Here is a 14,946-nt window from a genome sequence, read left to right as displayed (position 1 = left end):
TCAGACACACAGTAGTGCCGCTAGAGGGCAGGAGGCGCAGAGAGAAGAGAGAACAGCAGCGCTTCACTCACAATCACATACAGCAGAAACTACAGGAGACACATCTGAAGATGCGCACGTCCTCACGCGGAGAGCCAGAAGTGTAAAACTAAAGGAGAAATGCTGTGAAGGTAGGATATTCGTGACTTTTTATTTCTGAAGGGAAAGTGCTGTTGTTCAGTGTATTCTTTATATTCTGCAAATTTGCGCTTATTTTAGTAAAAGAAAGAAATGGAGTTGAGTGTGTAACGGCGTATAGACTACAGCTAACAGCCTATAGAAAGTTTGTAAGCAATTAAATCTGAGACAGTTGTTGGTTCGTTTAAATGCTGATGAATACCAGTAAACAACCGACATAAATTAGCTTTAGAAGAGCAGAATACATGAGGAGCTCAGATGCAAAAGCCTCTAAGTGTATCTAAAAATTTATTCTAAAATTGTCATTTTTCTCTGGCTCCTTTGTTTATGTTCAGTTATTTTACTTTAATTTAATGGCAAAGAACCTATTCATTGCCATTAAAGTGAAATGACTAAACCTACACACAGGAGCCTGATCAAAATGCTCATTTTAGAAGAAAATTTCAACTTTTGCTTCTGAACTCTTCACATGTTATAGGCTACACCACAGACTGAAGTGCGTGCATTACGTGTTCATTGTGCATGCTTTATTGTAAATCATTTATTATAAATATATGTTCCTCTGTGTTTGCTGATGCTAATGCAGTTATTTTACTTTTTCTTGTCGTAAAAATGGGCGCGGCCATTTGTAAATTCTGTGGGTCTGGCTTCCGGTCTCATCTGAGTCACTCCATCCAGCTATTTTTAGCTGAACAAAACAGTTCGTTTTGCTGCTTGATATTGAAAGTTGGTGTGTCTTATCATATTATTTTAATGTATTATCTTAATTATAAACACACTGGTTTGTAGTGCAAACAGTTTTACCGTTTACTGCACCTGATTATTCTCCTCGTTATTTACCTATAGCGGACAATGAACCGGAAGTCTCACCCATAAACTTACTTCCATGTTGAAGAGAAAACCGTTTACGGTTGCCTAGCAACGTAGTGATTTGGCGGGTTCATTGACATTTTTCTATTCCGTGGTTCGTCCGGTTGTTGTTTTCATCAGCTCTGGTCAAAGCTATCCATTTTATAACCATGTCCCGGATGCATAAACTGCTTAGACTAGTCTTTAAAAATTTAGTCATCTATTTTGTTTTCTTCATGACTGGTCACAACGTTTTAGTCAGATACAAAAAGGTAGAATGACCCAGTTTGAATCAGAAAAGTAAGACTGACTACCTCTTGGCTAACTGCTAGTTGGTCAAACTAGCTCTAAAGACACAGTCTCTTAACATAGTGGCTATTTTTATGCAACTTGCCCCATGTGAGCTCCGAGTACTGGGGGATTTATTAGCATATGTTTATAAAAATGTGTTGACCTGGCGGAGGATGATTTGTGATCAGACACACAGTAGTGCCGCTAGAGGGCAGGAGGCGCAGAGAGAAGAGAGAACAGCAGCGCTTCACTCACAATCACATACAGCAGAAACTACAGGAGACACATCTGAAGATGCGCACGTCCTCACGCGGAGAGCCAGAAGTGTAAAACTAAAGGAGAAATGCTGTGAAGGTAGGATATTCGTGACTTTTTATTTCTGAAGGGAAAGTGCTGTTGTTCAGTGTATTCTTTATATTCTGCAAATTTGCGCTTATTTTAGTAAAAGAAAGAAATGGAGTTGAGTGTGTAACGGCGTATAGACTACAGCTAACAGCCTATAGAAAGTTTGTAAGCAATTAAATCTGAGACAGTTGTTGGTTCGTTTAAATGCTGATGAATACCAGTAAACAACCGACATAAATTAGCTTTAGAAGAGCAGAATACATGAGGAGCTCAGATGCAAAAGCCTCTAAGTGTATCTAAAAATTTATTCTAAAATTGTCATTTTTCTCTGGCTCCTTTGTTTATGTTCAGTTATTTTACTTTAATTTAATGGCAAAGAACCTATTCATTGCCATTAAAGTGAAATGACTAAACCTACACACAGGAGCCTGATCAAAATGCTCATTTTAGAAGAAAATTTCAACTTTTGCTTCTGAACTCTTCACATGTTATAGGCTACACCACAGACTGAAGTGCGTGCATTACGTGTTCATTGTGCATGCTTTATTGTAAATCATTTATTATAAATATATGTTCCTCTGTGTTTGCTGATGCTAATGCAGTTATTTTACTTTGTCTAACCGTGCTTGTTTTGTCCCTTACTGATCAATTTCAGTCTAATCTAATCTAACTAAAAGGCCATCCATACATTTTTTCTTCATCCTTATCATCCCTATATTTTATTTTTATCACTAGAATTTACATTTATGTTATAGAAGCTCAATGCAAGTCCAATTGCCCTTTAGGTCAGGTTGGAAAAAACTTTTTATCATTTAATAGTAGCCTGAACATATTTGTTATAGCAGCCTCATACTGTTCCAACCACCCGACAACAATCAAAGGAAAGTGAAGAGGAGATTGAAAACACCCCACAATCATAAAAATAAAGGTTCTTTATTGGCATTGATGGTTCCATGAAGAATCTTTCCGGTGCAAAAAAAAAAAGGTTCTTTATAATGGAATAAGGTTCTTCAGATTATTAAAATATTCTTCACACTAAGAAAACAAATATTCTTTTAAGAACTGCTGATTGAAATATTGTTTGGAACTAAAGTGGTTCTTTTCTATTGCATTGTTGCAAAAACATCCTTTTGTAAGCTTTGTTTAAGAGTATACAGAAAAAAGGGTAAGTTAAGTTTTAAGTAAACATGCACCAAAATTTTTGCATTATCGTAAATCCATCCCTAATGTGGCCATCTGTGAGCTTTTTGCTCTCCAAACTCTAACCGTTTTGTCACACATCTTTCAGTAAGCATCTGAGTTTGACTGAGTTGTGAATGTTTTCTTCCATTAAAAGCACAGTTTACTCCAAAGTGAATATTTTGTTGTCATTTATTCACCCTCATATCAACCCGATCCCATATAATTTCCTTTCTTCCATGAAGCACCAAAATGAGATGTTAGCCAGAATGACTGAGCTCTTGTTGTCTATAAGAGTGTTTTAAACTGCCAAACTTCACTGAAATATTGCCATCGAAGAACCATTTTGGGTTTCCTAAAAAAAAAAACGTTCAGTAAAAGAACATTTTTTCTTAGTCTAAAGAATATTTTAACAATCTAAAGAACCTTTTTCCACTATAAAGAACCTTTTTTGGAGTGAAAAGATTCCATGGAAGATTCTTAACGGAATCATCGATGCAAATATTTATTTTTAAGAGTGTACTGTAACACCAGTGCAACAATGAATGTCCTTTAAAAGTATGTTAAGGAAACTTATTTTCTTAATTTTGCAGCCAGAAACAAATTATGTGTTCAAACAAGAGTATGAACGATCCTGGTGCTCTGACAGACCAGTAAAAGGCGAAGATGGGAGAAGACAACAGGAGCACCTCCACCAGGACATGGGCTCTCATCCACCCATCGGGGAGCCCACATGACCTCATGCCCAATTACGACATCCCTCTGGATTACGAGGTTCCAGTGGACGAGATCCCAGACACGACTCAGGGACGAGCGTTCTTCGTGGCTACAATCGTTATCGCGGTGGTCCTGGTCTGCATCATGCTGGTCTGCGGTGTTGGGAATTGCCTCTTTATAGCCTCATTGGCACGCTATAAAAAACTAAGGAATCTCACCAATTTACTCATCGCCAACTTGGCAATATCAGACTTCCTGGTGGCCACTGTGTGCTGTCCCTTTCTGGTGGATTATTACGTGGTCAAGCAGCTGTCATGGGATCATGGGATTGTGCTTTGCGTCTCCATTAACTACCTTAGGACTGTGTCTCTCTACGTGTCCACCAATGCCCTGCTAGCCATCGCGGTGGATAGGTGAGCATTTGCTTCTCTGAGCTCATGCAGCATAGTGTTAAATATTGTATGGTCGGGATGTGTCTATTAAATAATCACGGTAAACTGGTTTTGGTCACAAGGAAACAAGCTTGTGGGACAAAATCTCCATTTGTTGCAGCTGCATAAGAAGGCCAAAATACACAGAAAAAGCATCATTACACATTTAAAGCAACAAAATGAAGAACTAATGAAGTGCATTAAGTTTTAAAAGGTTCCTGCCTTTATGAGAAAGTGTCACTTTCTATGAATAGGGTACAAATAGGGTTGGAAATCTTAGTCTTGTTTTAATTTTGAAAGAAATTCAATGCAGAAAGAATGCATGAAATTGACAGTAAAAATGAATTCCCTATTAATCAAAGAATTATGAAAAAATGTGTCTCAGTTTCCACAAAAATAATTAGCAGCACAACTGTTTTCAACATTGATAATAATATGAAATGGTTGTTGAGCAGTAAATCAGCATATTAAACTGATTTCTGAAGGATCATGTGACACTGAAGACTGGAGTCATGATGCTGAAAATTCAGCTTTGCATCACAGAAATAAATTACATTTAAAAAAATAATGAAACTAATAATTGTAATAATATTTCACAATATTGCTACTGCTTTTACTGTATATTTGAACAAAAAAATGCAGCATAAGAGACTTCTTTCAGAAGCATTAGAAAATCTAACCTCAAACATCTGAATGATAGTGTGCATTATATTAATATTATTTAATATTATTTTATTTTAATATATTATTGTTTGCCTAAATTACGCCGTCATACAGCTATCACATGTTATGCAGTTTTTAACTTACATTTCCCATAGATTACTATGTAACTTGGTAACTGGGTTGTCTAGTTAAGTTAATTTTATGTTGGATAGTGGCTTTGCTCTGTAAGTTTACCGTATTAATGGAAAGTGCGACGTGAAAAGAGAAACTGCTCAGGTTGTGCATTTTATTTAAAACCCAAAATCACTTACACATGCACAAAATCATATTTACGACTTCCAATCTTACAAGTAGGAACTTCTAGCACATGAAGGCAGGATTAGAGACTTCATTTCAGATTTAGGAGACACTAAAATTTGGATGAGGTGCTTTCTGTGATGCCGCTGTACCTGCATGTGAGGAATTGCACGGCGCTTGCATCATGCTTGGCCAATCCCTGAGGCTAAGCTAGCTAATTAGCATGTCAATATTTGAATGGCCAGGGAGGACATGCTGTATTTAGCCTTCAGCAACAGCCTTAGATATCAGCTGACAGGTCCGCTAGCATGTCATAAAATTAGCATCTGGCACAGTACATCCAATAGTCTCAGCGCCTCTAAAGATCTTAAGGTGAACCCATTAGTCAGTCCTTGCTGCAGTTTGGTTCTTCTTAATCGATTCTCAAGCACATTTGAGCAAATAATTTCACAGATGTTCACTTTAAAAATAAAATAATACCTAATGAACTGCTTACTTGCGGTCTACTATCGCAAATACATTCTAAGACAGCATCCTACCTGAAATTAAGCCTTGGAAGTTTCATTTATTGCTACAGATTTTCATATTAGTATATAACTAAGCTAACAAATTATATTCTGATAAGCATAAAAACCAACTGTTTGTAAATATTAGCTAAAATAGTACTAAAATAGACCGAACTATTATACATTTTTTCATCATATTTGTATTTATGGATACATTTTTTTGTACTGAGCTCATTGCAATGCATTATGGGATTAGGTTCGTCATATAATGCAGCATTTGTCCAAAAGAATTGTGGACTTCTACACTCTTAAAAATGAAGTTTCTTTATTGCCATTGATGGTTCCATGAAGAACCTTTAAAGGGGTTGGTTGGCCAATCAGAGCAGACTGCGCTTGTCAAAGGAGGGGGCTTTGTTGAAAACGACGTGTTTGAGAGAGGCGGGGCATAGAGGACCTACAATAATGTACAGTATTTGAAAAATAATGTGTTTTTTGAACATTAAAGCATGTCAACATATTCTGTTACACCAAATACACAAAATAATGATCTTTAAAATAGCATCATATGACCCCTTTAACATCCATGGAAACTTTCCATTGCACGAAAGCTTCTTTAGTGAAAAAAGTTATTTAGATTGTTAAAATGTTCTTTGCACTAAGAAAAAAATGGTTCTGTTCATTGAAAGGTTCTTTGGGGGCCTCGCTGCAAAACCCCCTTTAGAAACCTTTACTTTTAAGAGTATATGATGCCTTAAAATGCTCCCTACTTAGGCAGCTGACTAGGTTTTGAAACAGAGCCGCTCTTATCTTACAATGCCATTCATGAAATCGTCCAACCTGTTACTCCTGGCATGCTGTTTCCCATGAACCGCCAAGCAGCACATACGATGCATATCAAAAGTAACTTTTATAAAGTAAAAAAAAACTCTTCGGTCTTCCCATGCATCACAGTAACCGCATGTATTTGGGGCAAAAGTACATTCTGTTCACTCCTGCTGATCTAGAACGTTCCCTATTGAGCCAGTAAAGATTGCAAAAGTTTCCTTTGGGAAGAACAGAATTCTTTGGAACATCGGAATTTCAAGTAACATATGTTGATAAATTATTAAATTAAGTTCATATTTACCAGTAATACATTTAGAATTATTACCATCAGTGATTTAGAATTATTACCATCAGTGAGACAGATTTCAGCCCATGAGAGAGAACAGAAAGAGCCCTGGGCAAAAATATGCTGTTAATAAAAATGGACAGAGTTTAAATGGGTAGAAATAGTGCTGTACTTTTCATTTAGAGAACAAGTGATGGAGGAGCCTGTTACTCTCCATGAATGTCAAAAGGTTATGAAATATCTCATTAAGAACGGGGAGCAGTGATCAGATCAGACAGAGAGATCAGAGAGTCAGTGTGTGTTAATAGACTGCTGCCAGACCCATAAACCTGATTAATTTTCTACTTCTGGACTGTTCCGAGGATATGAGCTTTGAGATGTTTGATAAATACCAATACAAATCTAAGACAAATCGCCCCCACACGAAACACTAGATCCATTCCAAATGCTCACAGTTTCCTAAAGCAGATTCAAATCCAGACCCAGTCCAAATGCTACAACTCAGAATTTAAGAATTGGCTACAGGAAGTTTGAATTGGAATTAAAGGAAGTGGAATTTACTGCATTGCAATTCAGATGTCTTTATGAGTCATTCATTCATTCATTCGATTCGTTCAAATGGCTGTATATATATTAGGGATGTAACAATTACCGGTTTGACGATAAATCATGATAAAATTCCCCACGGTTAGTATTACCATTTCATATTTTAATTATCATTAAACCCGTATTAGATTACCGCGATTTGAACAACTCAGGATAAATAAATACTGTCCAGCATAAAGCACAGTTTTCAGTAATTACTCGATTAATCGATGGAATAATCTGTAGAATACTCGATTACTAAAATAATCGACAGCTACAGACCTAGAATGTACCTCTGAAGGTTCTGACTGTCTTCAGAAACGATTCGATGGCATTTTGTTTTCATCTTCGCTCCATGTAATACCTAAAGGAAGTGTTCTTAATCGCAATACTGCTTTGTCCACAGAGTTTACGGGAAACAGCTTTTCCACCAGCGCCACTTGCTGTCAGCGAGTGGATTTACAGAGACTTATATTTACATTCAGCCTGTGTGCAGTTTCTGTCTGGCCAAAAACGGACTGAATTTGCATGCCCTGCTGTAAATTTTGATAATATCAAAACTTCTTAAACTTTCAGACAAATCATTGTCAAGAAATCAGTCAAAATTTTGTTTGGATGAACACTCCTTTTCTAGCTAAAAAGTAGACTTATTGAAGTCATCAAAAATATCTGAATGTCAGTTCCTTTTAATGAACTTAAATTTAAATGTAATTGAATTAAATTTTAATCTGTTCCACTTGCAATGCAAGCAGATGGCATAAGAAATAAAAACACACCGTTTCAAAACACGCAAAAGACTTAAAACACTAAAACATATATATATATATATATATTAAAAAAATAAAAAATAAATAACAAAATACATTTACCTGAGAAGCCACACTGCATAAAATATAAACAGTTGTTTGCAGACATATGAGTGGATTTCATCTTGCTGCAAGACGAAAAATACACCCATACTATAAACAAGTTTTAAAAAAAGTGAGGATTTTTTTCCCACTGCAGTAACACAAAATACATCTGTCTTGGTACAGTATGTAACGTTGCTTTTCAAGTAAATTTACCTTGTTTTATTTATTTTTATTTATTTATTTTTTAATCTGATGTGGCAACATGTTTCCCTTTAAAGTCTGCGTGAAGCGGAAGTTGCTGCTGACTTTCGGTGCGTTCCAAACGGCATATATCGCACTCCGAAGGGCACTTCGGAGTGAAAACAATCATGGCCGCCATATTGAAGGGTCGTTCCAAACCGAAGTGCTCAAAACTGGCCACTTCAAAGGGCCCTTCGGAATGGACACTTCGGGCTCCCATGATCCTTTGCACAGATTCTTTGCATGATGACGGCGCCTCCGTGTGGGCACGTGATGATAACGCAGACGGGTACTTTAAGAAACAGTTGTTTGGTCCCCTACACCCTTCGAAGTAAACTGCTGCCTCGTTCTATTTATGATGTACTGACACAAAGATCAAATGATTTGCAAGGGTCGCTTTGTCACGTCCAGTGTAGACAGAATTTTGCGGTTGCAGTGCGGCGTGACAATTGTCGCGTCCGGTGTGTAAACAGTGTAACTCGCAGCAATTTAACGGTTGGAGGGGCATGGTTAAGGATATTTTGCTATAGCCTTCAAACTGACATCATCAGAGAAGGAATCCCATTCCAGAGCAGAAGCAAATAATCAGATTTTGATTAAAGATTACCAAAACAAAAAATAATAATTTCAGTGGATTAACTCACAGATTAATTGTTCACCAATATGCGCTAACAAAATAAATATTGTAAATTTTGAATTCATGCAGACTTTAAATTAGTTTTGTACTGAGGGGTAAATTAAATTTATTTTGTGACAATCAACTCAGCTGTTTTTTTATTTATTTATTATATTTAATTATATGCAACTGCATTCAGGCAGTTTTCATCGTTTTCTATGTTCAACAGGTACATGGCTATCGTTCATCCCCTGAAGCCCCGTATGAAGTATCAGACAGCGTACTGGATTATTTTCGGAGTTTGGATAATCCCAGTCCTCATCGCGGTACCATCGGCCTACTTCGCTACAGAGCACGAATACCCGCACAGCGCACTGGGCCACGACAAAAAGATCTTCTGCGCCCAGATCTGGTCTGCAGACCAGCAGCTCATGTATCGCTCCTACTTCCTCTTCATCTTCATCGTGGAGTTCCTGGGGCCCGTGGTCACCATGTCAGTCTGTTACGCGCGGATCTCCAGGGAGCTGTGGTTCAAGAGCGTCCCGGGATTTCCGACGGAGCAGCTGCGTAAACGGCTACGACGGCGGCGCAGGACGGTGGTGGCGCTGATCGCGGTTCTGGCGGCGTACGTGATGTGCTGGGCGCCATATTATAGTTTCACGCTGCTGCGCGATTTCTACCCGGCGCTGATCACACGCGGCCGTAACTCGCTGGTCGTTTTCTACATCATCGAGTGCATCGCTATGAGCAACGGGGTCATTAACACTCTGTGTTTTGTGAGCGTTAGGAACAATGCCGCGAAGTGCTTCAGAGCCGTCAAACTCGCTAACTGGCGCTCGCTAACGAGGGTGATCGTTGGCAAGATGGCGGAAGACGACATTAGGACTTCATCCTTGAGAGTGACAGAGGATGTGGAATGTACACGAATAAAGTGAAATGATGGAGAAATAAACAAAAAAGGTGATAAAAAGGCCTCAACAATGACATCATGTGGGTCAAGAAATGTCCATAAATTTGAGATTGAGATTGACAGAGACATGAAAACATTACGGGAACAAATAAATTAAGTCTTGTTTTGGAAGTCAAAACAACATGATAGACCGGTGATATGGTTCGGCCAAGAGTTGTGATATGAAAAATTAAACTGATGAGAGACTGGCTTGTGTAAATGCTCCCAGATTAATATATTAATGTTAATTCCACTACAGAAATAATTTCCCAATTCATTAGGAAAAACATTGCCTCAAAGACCCCCTGACATCAACATGCATTTTCATTGATCAGTGTAGGTTTGCTGAAGGTGACAGACCAGAAATGATGTTGCTGATCAAAACCCTGACTTAACAGAGTTTAATAAAAGTGCCAGACAAAATGTTCAGTTCGTAAGTCCTATTCAGACTAATGTTCAAAAAAGTGGCTGTACCTACATTTTTGCAAAAATGTTGCAGTTTCCAGCTGAAATGGACACTAGTGTCAGTGAAATGCCAACTTTTATTGCTTTTCACACAAATCGTAGGAGCAAGTTATCAGTTAATAAAGACTTTTTGTCCAGTTCCTTGCACAATATATGTTATGACCTCAAAACACTTTTACCGTTGTGCATGACTTGTAAACTAAATACATTTTGATGTTTGAATCACATAACCAGCTCCATTTATATGGCTTTTTTGATGTAGTAAACTTGCTCGGTAGCGCACCTGGTACAGCATTGCATTTGCCATGTGTCGCACTCAGGTAAAAGACTTGTGAAACAATTCACAATAAAAGAGCTAAAACACTAATAGAACCAACCTGAAATTACTTGGTTTCTTGAGCAAATGCATTTTTATCTCTCGTGTGCTTTTGTTAAAGGGTTAGAGTTCACCCAAAAATGAAAATTAGCCCACAAAATACTCACGCAGCGCTGACCTCATACGTCATCCGCCCGGAGCTGCTTCCGTGTAGGACTGTTGGCGCAAGCTACAGTAAAGGGATTATTACTTTTTGAATATGGATATTTTTCTTACAAAAACGCATCGATTCACTACAGGAGGCCTTTGTTCACCCCCCGGAGCCGTGTGAGACATTTTTTTTATGGTCGGGCGCTTTTTATTTAACTTCTTTTGGACTGAAGCAATGCAACACCCACTGAGTGGCATTAAACAGCTTGAAAGATCAAAGACAATTTTTAATATAACTCCGACTGGATTCGTCTGATAGAAGAAAATCATATACACCTAGGATGACTTGAGGGTGAGTAATTTGTGGGCTAATTTTCATTTTTGGGTGAACTAACCCTTTAACACTATAATTTAAGTTTAGAATATAGGGTTTAGTGTACTGTGGGTGTACATTATTTGGTAACCTTTTAGTGCCACCAAGTTCATTTCATTTCTGAACTGCCACAATTTAAGGAACAGTATAATAAAACATTGACAGATTCACATTTGTTGCAGATCAAACTCAACCCATTTTTAGCACCTCTTGGATCACTTTGAATGTTTCACAAAAAGTGCAAGAATCAATGTAATCATTTTGCAGAAATCAATGCCACAGGTATGTTTTTCCAATGAGCTTGGGTTACTAATGTTAGTGCCCATTCATATCGTGTCACTTGGCTGTTCAATAGCAAACTTTAAATAAAGCATTTGTAATACAAATAAACAGTTTGCAGTTGTTATCAAAAAATTTTTTTATTAACCTTCCTTGTATGTTAGGTTCTTTCAATACACCCAAAACATTAAAGAGTGAGGCTGAAAATTCATTCAAGCATGGAAAAAGTTTTTTTTAAAGTGCATTAGTTCTGTTTAGGGTCCCAAGGTATAAAAACATGATTAAATGCAATTAACTTTCACATTTTGTTTTCTGATTATTGTACATACAATTGTCTATTAAGGTTTGTTTAATTGCATTTTTCTAATATATTAAATTTCATTGTATTTTTAAAATTGACCCAAAACAAAAACGCTGTAACTATAATGAATAACAGTCACATCTGGAGTCAGTCTGGAAAAACAGTCTGGATGCAACAGCTACCAAGTTAAAGCTACAATAATATCTGCCTACTAGGTTTTCACTTGACCTGAGCAACATAAAAAAAAATTTAAAAAAATTGAAGGGTAATTCAGAGGTTAATTTAAAAACTGCAATTGTTATTACTCTGGGATCTTAAAAACATACAAACAGTAAAATGAATATAAAAGGAGGAATTTCATTTTCCTTGTATTCAATTCAAACTACGGGTCCCCTCGCACATCGTGAATTCAGGATCATCATAGTGTGCCTGAATCTGAAAAACACATCGTTCTGTTCTCGTTTAACTGCCTACGTAGGCTGCATTTTAAGACACTGTTACCTCCAAGCTCTATAAAAAAAAAAAATGAATTCAAGATGGTGGGTGAGGAGGGAAAAATATCAATCACTGACTAATTAAAATTAACGATAACTATGGCCTATTTTACCCAGTATTTTTGGTGATAATGCCAAACTCTTTGGAAATCAAAGTCGTCAATTAGCATTATTTGTGGAGAGGGTTCGAAATCAGCCCAGCCACTCACACAAGTATAAAAATATCACTAAACAAAATTAATTTAGGTAAAAAAATGCTATCGTTGCCAGAAATTAACTGTAAAAATATGGTAGCAAAATGTTTTTTTTTACACAAGTTTTACAAACTGGACTTAAATTTATATTTTAAAAATTAGATTTATAACTGAAATAGTGTTAACATGCTAGATTGGATACTAAAATCAGTTTAACCTTTATAATATGCTGACAAACACATTTAAAATACTTAAGAAAAATCCACATGATGAATTCTGGGAATGCAATTTACAGTTTTGCACTGTCAATTATTATACGACTTGTAATTTCACAGTAAAATACTGTTAAATGTACAGGTTTTTTTTGTGTGTGGGGGGGGGGCATTAGATTTATATATGGTCTTACACAGTGTAGCGTAAGGGAACCGTTGACCACTTAACAGGTGTTTACAGTAGCACTCTCAGAAATAAAGGTACAAAAACTGTCTCTGGGCCATCTTTTCCAAAGGTACCAATATGTACTTTTTAGCTACTAATATGTATACACTTTAGATAATAATATGCAGGGGAAAATAAGACACCAAGGTGTACCTTTTGAAAGTGTACTGTTGTGCCTTTTTGTACCTTTTTACTGAGAATGTGCAGTCTTCACCATTAAAATGAAGGTAATTTTGTCGGCGCGGATAGCCTTGTGTGCAGCGTGTTTACATACAACACCGTTGCGCTACGAGCGTCCCGAGTTAGTTAGAATCCTGACTTGAGGACCTTCCCCCCGCCTCCCACTTCGCTTCCTGTCATGTCTGATCTGTCCTATCATAATAAAGGCAAAAATGAATTTTAATAATATTAAAAAATATTAAGGTAATTTTTACAGTCCATGAGATTCAGTTTCATTTAGGATGCTGTCTGAAGACAGCTGTCTATGTAGCTGTTCCTCATTCATGAAACAAAAAGAACACATTTTCAGATTAAATAGTTGTCAAAAGCATTCATTCATAATTGCTATACATCCAATTTAATGCATTAGATGCGGATTTGTTCTGCTTGTTTGTCACTGAGTGAACAGGGGCACTGCTGCAGAACTGTGAAGTGTGAAATCTAACAACATATGATATGTAGAGAACATCGTGCAACAAAAACAGCACATAAACAGGCGTACAGTCACTTTGAAAGGACTCAAGCACTGATGGTAGTTGCTTTATCACTTTACTGAGCTAATGAGAAAAACAGACAAACCCTAATGGTTTTGCCGATTCCCACACTTGAAACTGGAATAAAGGCATGAAAAGATAACCTCCTAAATCTTGTGAAATGCTAAATGCTAGAAACAGAGAAAAACTCAATGTCTCTTTTTACCCCCCTTCTCTTGGAGACTGTTGCTGATTTATAAACAGGCAGCATTACAGCACAGTTGAGACCCTTTACAAATATACTGTATATACTACCATTCAAAAGTTTGGGATCAATATGATTTTTTTTTTTTTAAAGAAACGAATACATTTCTTCAGCATGAATGCATTAAATTGATCAAACATGACAGTAACGGCATTTATAATGTTACACCAGATTTCTATTTCAAATAAATGCTGTTTACTTTCTATTCATCAAAGAAACCTGACGTATCCTAACGTAAAATGTATCAATTTCCACAAGAATATGAAGCAGCTCAACTGTGTTCAACATGGATATGTTTCTTGAGCAACAAATCAGCTTAGACTGATTTCTGAAGGATCGTGAATACTGAAGACTGGAGTAATGATGCTGAAAATTCTGCTTTGACTCAGAAATAAATTACATTCAAATTTAAATGGTAAAAATATAGTACAATATTACTGTTTTTTTTTTTTTGGTAAGCATAAGAGACTTCTTTCAAAAACATAAAAAAATAAATTAAAAAAAAACTTTCCAACCTCAAACTTCTAAACTATTGTATACAACACAACTAAACTCTAAAGTTTAGAACAGTTTATGGGCACTTATGAAATCATTAAAATAAACTCTTTTTGTGTGTTGCATATCTCAAACGAAACTCTTTTACGGTTTAAATGGGGTTTCTGGATGTTCCAGGTTCAACTTTCAAAAGGTATTTATTTGTGGCTTAAACTGTGAACAGTCACATGCATCACCCAGCGCTCTCCATCCAAGATAAACCTTGGCCCGAGAAAGACCCCAGTCAGCCATGTTTTTTTTAAATGTTTTTTGTAAGTAAGCTGTTTAAAACCAATATTAAATGTCCCTATTGTCTAAATCAGCAGTTCTCTGGCTTTGCTTCAGGACACTGATTCTACATTTGACCCAATATGCAACTCAGCACAGCACCAAAATTAATCATTGTACAAAAAATTGAAATAATATGAAAAGATAAATAAAAAAATCCTTAAAATAAACACCACAATATATTAAAACTATGATGAGCTTTTTCCTTACCTTTAAAAACGAGAAAACATTTATTTTGCTATCCTAAATCTGGCTTTATTTTCATTTTGCATTTTTATTTTTCCCTTTAACATCTGTGACCCAATGGTTTTTAAATTAATAGTTTAGTTAAACAATTTACATACAGTACT

The 14,946-nt window shown here is 36.6% G+C and overlaps 1 protein-coding gene across 1 annotated transcript; it reads left to right on the top strand.

The window, feature by feature from the left end:
* Nucleotides 1–1,589: 1,589 nt before the first annotated feature.
* On the top strand, nt 1,590–10,416 carry LOC107747445 (prokineticin receptor 2-like). Its single transcript, XM_016561948.1, has 3 exons — nt 1,590–1,671; nt 3,435–3,971; nt 9,088–10,416. Exons 2-3 carry the CDS (start codon nt 3,508–3,510, stop codon nt 9,791–9,793), a joined length of 1,170 nt encoding a protein of 389 aa, XP_016417434.1. The 5' UTR covers nt 1,590–1,671; nt 3,435–3,507; the 3' UTR covers nt 9,794–10,416.
* Nucleotides 10,417–14,946: the final 4,530 nt, after the last annotated feature.

The sequence above is a fragment of the Sinocyclocheilus rhinocerous genome, unplaced genomic scaffold (assembly GCF_001515625.1).
Source record: "Sinocyclocheilus rhinocerous isolate Xijiao unplaced genomic scaffold, SAMN03320098_v1.1 scaffold229, whole genome shotgun sequence".
NCBI classification, from domain to species: Eukaryota; Metazoa; Chordata; class Actinopteri; order Cypriniformes; family Cyprinidae; genus Sinocyclocheilus; species Sinocyclocheilus rhinocerous.
This window is presented reverse-complemented; position numbering and strand designations above follow the sequence as displayed.

What these genes read in the sequence shown, in the direction of transcription:
- LOC107747445 (XM_016561948.1), top strand. Translation starts at nt 3,508, where the DNA reads ATGGGAGAAGACAACAGGAGCACCTCCACCAGGACATGGGCTCTCATC. An exon ending in CTAGCCATCGCGGTGGATAG is followed by an intron (nt 3,972 to 9,087) that starts GTGAGCATTTGC and finishes TATGTTCAACAG; the next exon opens with GTACATGGCTATCGTTCATC.